Below are 6,933 nucleotides of genomic sequence, written 5' to 3'. Positions count from 1 at the left end.
AAACGTTTTTCCAGGAAGACAGCCAAGCTCGGTGTTGTTTTGCAAAACCAATCTATTGTTTTGGGAACAGGTCTGGGAACACTACCAGAGTCTGGGAAAGCAGCCAAGGAAACTTTGTTTATATAAACAAAGGTTTGTTTTGGGATCAAGAAGAAATAATAACAAAAAACAATGGCTATTTCATTAATTTGTCTTATAATTCTAGCCACCTTTACACCTGTGTTAGGCTACCGTATAGGGAGACGTCCAGACCTTGAGGATGGATGGAACAAATTGCTTCCATCCTTTAATTTTGACATCGAAGGTTTGGTAAAGGAAATCCCCATGGTTAAAATCGGCTCTAATTACTATATAAATCTTATTGCAACAGTACTGTCATTGATAAAGGTACTGGAAGTGCTACTTAAACTTGGAAGAATGGGGTTCCGTTGCCTTCCCTCTTGTAGGAAAGATCACACCTCAAAGGGACTCGCTGGAACTTTGGAAAGGGCTGCAGACAGGCCAGTCCCCGGGTGGCATGGAGCTTGGGAAGATTTCGGTAGATTAGTAGGACATGTGTCACCCCCCATTAATTGGGAGTTCACACCAGAACAAATGTTTGATTCTGGTGAGATGGCCCACTGTTTGGCAGAAGGGTGTTTTTCCTACAAAGATCCGAATATGCAATTCTCTGCTTTGTGCTGGGGCCTGGCTAATGCTTATCGAGCTGCCATAGACCACCTTCAAAGGGTTAAGGTCGACACAGAAACCCAAACCACGCCACTTGAAACCAGTGATGTCCCTATTAGGTCCACAGAAGTTGGAGTCCAAACACAACTTGAAGTCAATGCCATTTCTACTAAGCCCACTAGAACCGGGACTCAAGCTAAGAACCGGAAGGTCATCATTGCCCCTGTGAAGAAGAAGAAGACGTGGGTAAGAGAGATCAAGGAACTTACAGACTCATCTCCCCAACCAGAACGCACAGAAGAAAGAGAAGAAGAAGAAGAAGAAGAAGGAACAGAAGAACCTATCCAATTCACTCAAGATGTAGTGGACGAAGGAGCGGCAGCAATGGGAGAAGGAGCAACAGCAAGTGATGAAGGCGCGACTGCGAGAGAGAAAGTAGTGGTTGTGACTGAGGAAGGAGCGATTGGAAGAGAAGAAGCAGGTACCAGAGAGGAAGAAACGGTTACACGGGAAGGAGTACGTCCAAGAGAACTAGGGGCACGCCCAAAGGAATACAGAACAGCATCAAGAGAAAAGAAAGCAACAGTACAAACGGCCGGTGGTATATTGTCGCTTGATGATTTATATCCTGACTACACATTCAGTGTTACAAAAGACGCAAAGAAGGAGCCAAAGCATCCCCCTCAATTGGAGGGGGAATTATCCCTACCCCTCCAGACCCAACCTTCTCTTGGAGGTGTGAATGATTGGAGGAAGAGGCCCTTATCTCACCACGTGAAAGATTACTCACTACCTCCACCCGCTGGGTATCGCGAACGACGCAGGAGTCCATCCCCACGGCGTGAATGGCATAGAAGTCCATCTCCACGGCGTGAATGACGCAGAAGTCCATCTCCGCGGCGCGAACAGCGTAGGAGTCCATCCCCACGGTATGAACGACGTAGAAGTCCATCTCCGCGGCGTGAACGGCATAGGAGTCCATCCCCACGGTATGAACGGCATAGGAAACCATCTCCGCGGCGTGAACAATATAGAAGCTTATCCCCACGGCATGCTCAGTCTCCACCTCCACATGAGAGATATAGGGAGGAAGTGGGAGCAGTCCCACGTAGGAGTGGAAGAGTAAAGAGAGAGGTGGAAAAGATTCTACGTGGGAGAGATGGACAAGAAATTATGCGAGAAAGCGAAATTACACAATCACTGACCACAAGAGAGCTTCGAGATTTACGGAGAGATTATATGCGCTTGCCTGGTGAAGAAGTCCTCACCTGGCTGGTGCGATGCTGGGACAAGGGAGCTGATAGTCATGTAATTGAAGGTGATGAAGCACGACAGTTGGGATCCATTGCTCGAGACCCTGTGATAGAGCAAGAAATGGGGAGGGAGAAAATGGCGTCCAGTCTTTGGCTCCGAATACTCCACGCGGTGAGAGTGAAATACCCATTTAAGGAGTCCCTGAAGAGTTCTTCAAGAAGGTGGAGGACTGCGGAAGAAGGCATCCAATACCTACGGGAATTGGCCATGCTGGAGATCATCTATTCTGATCCAGATTATTATGATATCCAAGTTCCTGAGAATGTTCCCTGCACGCAACCAATGTGGAAAAAGGTAATTCAAGGTGCCCCTAAACCATATATTTCCTGCTTGATACCCGTATATAATCCAAAGATGGATGAACCAAGCGTGGACACTATGTGTGCTTGGATAAGAACCATCGAGGAAAATATGGAAGACTCCTTCAATCCCCTGTACCGACGCACCTACGATAGGGAAAGAACGGAGAGAGATTATGAATATTCCAGATATGAGGACGACCTTAGAGACAGAGAGGACAGAAGGTATAGAGATTACCAAGAAAGGCCAATGGGAAGATCACGGCGGGACCGACAAAGACGACCTCGGCCTAGACCTCGATCCTGGTCTCGATCTTGCTCACGATCCCTGTCATTCACACGTCGAAGGAAAGAGAACTCTAAGCGTGGGTCACGTAACCAACTATGGGCATACCTTCGTAGTAAAGGAGAAAACATGAAGAAGTGGGATGGTGAACCCACTTCTAAGCTTGAAGCTAGAGTGAGGGAGCTGAAGCGAAAGAAGACTGACAAGAAAGTTGTCTATGTAGTAGATGGAGATTTCTTAGAAGAGAAACTGCGATCGCCGAAACACGAGAAGATGGAGGTCCACTTCGACAATGGCAAAAAGTCTAAGAAGTCAAAGTCAAACTCTGACGACGAATGCTCTGATCAAGACCAGTAGAGGGGCCCTGCCTTCTGCCAGGAGAAGGAGAGGGACCAAGAAGATAACCGGGTTTACTGGGCTGTGTGGGTCCGATGGCCTGGCACATCGGATCCTCAGAGATACCAGGCCTTGATAGATACTGGAGCCCAGTGTACTGTAATGCCTTCGGAGTATAAGAGTACCGAGACTGTTACTATTTCTGGAGTGACAGGAGGGTCTCAAGAATTGTCAGTAGTAGAGGCGGACATGAGCTTGACGGGAGACCAATGGGAAAAGCGTCCCATTGTGACGGGGCCAGAAGCCCCTTGCATCCTTGGTATGGACTACCTAAGAAGAGGATACTTCAAGGACCCGAAAGGGTACCGGTGGGCTTTTGGTGTAGCCACGGTGATTGAAGAGGGGTCCAAGCAATTGTCTGCCCTTCCTGGCCTTTCAGAAGACCCTTCCATTGTAGGATTACTACGAGTTAAAGATCAAGAAGTGCCAATAGCCACAACAACTGTACACAGACGACAGTATCGGACAAACCGAGATGCTGTGATCCCTATCCACAAAATGATCCGAAAGTTGGAGAGCCAAGGGGTGGTCAGCAGAACCCATTCACCCTTCAACAGCCCCATCTGGCCTGTGCGTAAATCCGATGGAGAGTGGAGACTGACTGTGGACTATCGTGGCTTAAATGAAGTTACGCCACCGTTGAGTGCTGCCGTGCCAGATATGTTGGAGCTCCAATATGAGTTGGAGTCCAAGACAGCAAAGTGGTATGCCACCATCGACATAGCCAACGTGTTTTTCTCCATTCCTTTAGCGGCAGAGTGCAGGCCACAGTTTGCTTTCACCTGGAGGGGCGTTCAATACACCTGGAATCGACTGCCCCAGGGGTGGAAACACAGTCCAACCATCTGCCATGGACTGATCCAGGTCACACTAGAGAAGGGTAAGGCTCCCGAACACATCCAGTACATCGATGACATCATTGTATGGGGGGATACAGCAGAAGAAGTTTTCAAAAAAGGACAGACGATCATCCAGATTCTCCTCGAGGCCGGTTTCGCTATCAAGAAGAGCAAAGTCAAGGGACCTGCCCGAGAGATCCAATTCCTAGGGGTGAAATGGCAAGATGGACGACGCCAGATACCAACAGACATAATCAACAAGATTGTAGCAATGGCTCCCCCCACAAACAAGAAAGAAACCCAAGCTTTTCTGGGAGCCATAGGCTTCTGGAGGATGCATATCCCAGAATACAGTCAGATTGTGAGCCCTCTTTACTTTGTGACCCGTAAAAAGAACAATTTCCAGTGGGGTCCTGAGCAACAACAAGCTTTCAGGCAGATCAAGCAAGAAATTGCACATGCCGTGGCTCTTGGACCAGTTAGAATGGGACCAGATGTAAAGAATGTGCTCTACTCTGCAGCTGGAGATAAAGGTCCCTCCTGGAGCCTCTGGCAAAAGGTGCCTGGCGAGACGCGAGGGCGACCACTGGGTTTCTGGAGCCGAAGCTACAGAGGTTCTGAGGCCAATTACACCCCTGTGGAAAAGGAAATCTTAGTGGCGTATGAAGGTATACGAGCAGCTTCAGAGGTAATTGGTACCGAAGCACAGCTCTTCCTGGCACCCCGATTACCCGTCTTGAGCTGGATGTTCAAAGGGAAGGTGCCCCCTGCGCATCATGCCACCGATGCCACGTGGAGCAAGTGGATGGCTTTGATTACACAACGTGTCCGAATCGGGAACTCGAATCGCCCCGGCATCTTGGAAATCATAACCAATTGGCCTGAAGGTGGGAACTTCAGTCTGGCAGAAGAAGAAGAAGAGCCAGTGAGCCGAGCCGAGGAAGCTCCGCCATTTGATCAGCTGCCAGATGAAGAAAGGCGTTATGCCCTTTTCACTGATGGTTCTTGCCGAATTGTAGGAAGGAACCGGAAGTGGAAAGCGGCCGTTTGGAATCCCACCCGACGAGTGGCAGAAGCCGCTGAGGGTCAAGGCGAGTCGAGTCAATTTGCGGAACTCAAAGCCGTCCAATTGGCCCTGGACATTGCTGAACGAGAAGGTTGGCCGAGACTCTACCTCTACACAGACTCGTGGATGATAGCCAATGCTCTATGGGGATGGTTAGAGCGATGGAAGAAGATGAACTGGAGGCGTGGAGGAAAACCCATCTGGGCTGCTGACTTGTGGCAGGACATCGCTGCCAGAGCGAAGAGTCTGAATGTGAGAGTCCACCATGTAGATGCCCACATGCCCAAGAAGCAAGCTAATGAAGAACATAATAACAACAGAGAAGCGGACCGAGCTGCACAGATAGGGGTGTCACAAGTAGACCTAGACTGGCAGCAGAAGGGAGAGCTGTTTCTGGCTCGATGGGCCCATGATGCTTGTGGTCATCAAGGCCGAGATGCCACCCACAGATGGGCACGAGACCGAGGGGTGGATTTAACCATGGATATCATTTCTGAAGTTATCCATGATTGTGAGACTTGTGCCGCTATTAAGCAGGCGAAAAGACTGAAACCCCTGTGGTATGGTGGACGATGGGATAAGTATAAGTATGGAGAGGCATGGCAGGTTGATTATATCAAACTGCCACAGACCCGCCAAGGTAAGTGCTATGTACTTACCATGGTGGAAGCAACAACGGGATGGTTAGAGACTTTTTCAGTGCCCCACGCAACGGCCCGGAATACCATTCTGGGCCTTGAAAAGCAAGTCCTGTGGCGACACGGGACCCCAGAACGTATTGAGTCGGACAACGGGACTCATTTCAAAAATGGATTAGTCACCACTTGGGCGAGGGAACATGGTATCGAATGGGTATACCACATTCCATATCATGCACCAGCTGCTGGGAAGGTTGAGAGATATAACGGATTATTGAAGACCACTCTAAAGTTATTAGGTGAGGGGACTTATAAAAACTGGGACAAGAACTTAGCCAAGGCTACCTGGCTAGTTAACACCAGGGGTTCTGTCAATCGAGCTGGCCCTGCACAGGCAGAATCCCTTCACATTGTTGATGGAGATAAAGTTCCAGCAATCCATTTGAGGGGAATGCTAGGGAAAGCTGTTTGGGTTACCCCTGCCTCAGGCCAAGACAAACCCATTCGTGGGATTGTCTTTGCTCAAGGGCCAGGACATACGTGGTGGGTAATGAGGAAGGATGGAGTCATCCAGTGTGTGCCTCAAGGAAACTTAGCCTTGGGGAAAAACTAATTGTATGTCCTAAGTTGTGTTTTTACAGGAAGCCAGTCACCAGATGAGAGAGAGACCTGAACTAAGCTGTTGCTGGTATCCGGTGATGAGACAGTCCAGTGATGAAACAGCCATAAATCAGAACTGTAATGGTGACTGAGGAGACCAAAGATCTGGACTGAACTGACATCGGTATTGATTTTCCAACGACGAGACAACTGTGCCGAGAGACCAACAAGAACTATATATATATATATATGCAAATGTGTATATATATGCGCGGGATGTAGACGAACGTGAGACATAGGTGTTGCGTAAAGGAATAGTATGGAATAAGGGGTGGAGAATGTGGTGGTTTCACTCTAGGCCTTCCTGGAGACCAACTTGTAACCAGGAAGGAACTAGAAAAGTGATCACGGAAGTATTCCATGCTATTCCTTTACGTAACTTGAGGTATAAATAAGGCTAGCGGGAGGCATCTCGCTCTCTTCCTCTCCGGCGAGGTTCGAGAACAGCGGGTCCCTGTTTTGGTCTGGTTTATCTGGAGCTGAGGCCTACAGTGACTACCGTTATCTGCCACGCGTGAGGGGAGAGCCTTGGGCCGTGTCTAGCCATCCTGCCTGTTCGAAGGGAAGTGGTGAGATTTTTGCTAGTTTGCCTTCGGTCGGCTGGTTGGCTTGTTCGGTCCTTGCCCCTTTTTGTCCTTCTCCCTTCCCCTTTCCCCTCCCCCCCCCCTTCTGTGTGTGGTATTCTCCTTTTGTGTATCTGTCTCATATGTAATATATATATATATATATATATATATTTGCTATAGCTTTGGCTGCTTGGTTTTTT

The 6,933-nt window shown here is 48.8% G+C and overlaps 1 protein-coding gene across 1 annotated transcript; it reads left to right on the top strand.

Annotated features, from left to right (window-relative positions):
- Nucleotides 1-5,300: 5,300 nt before the first annotated feature.
- Nucleotides 5,301-6,612, top strand: LOC127466951 (insertion element IS476 uncharacterized 39.2 kDa protein-like). Its single transcript, XM_051778406.1, has 2 exons — nt 5,301-5,806; nt 6,149-6,612. Exons 1-2 carry the CDS (start codon nt 5,350-5,352, stop codon nt 6,178-6,180), a joined length of 489 nt encoding a protein of 162 aa, XP_051634366.1. The 5' UTR covers nt 5,301-5,349; the 3' UTR covers nt 6,181-6,612.
- The last annotated feature ends 321 nt before the right edge of the window (nt 6,613-6,933 follow it).

This window comes from Manacus candei, unplaced genomic scaffold (assembly GCF_025592945.1).
Source record: "Manacus candei isolate 608988 ecotype Guabito, Panama unplaced genomic scaffold, ASM2559294v1 h1tg000011l, whole genome shotgun sequence".
Classification (NCBI taxonomy): domain Eukaryota; kingdom Metazoa; phylum Chordata; class Aves; order Passeriformes; family Pipridae; genus Manacus; species Manacus candei.
The sequence above is the reverse complement of the archived record's forward strand: the minus strand, read 5'-3'. Positions and strand labels throughout refer to the sequence as shown.

Coding starts and splice junctions, on each gene's coding strand:
- LOC127466951 (XM_051778406.1), top strand. CDS start 5,350: ATGGATATCATTTCTGAAGTTATCCATGATTGTGAGACTTGTGCCGCT. Junction 5,807..6,148: donor GACCACTCTAAAGTTATTAG/GTGAGGGGACTT, acceptor GTGTTTTTACAG/GAAGCCAGTCACCAGATGAG.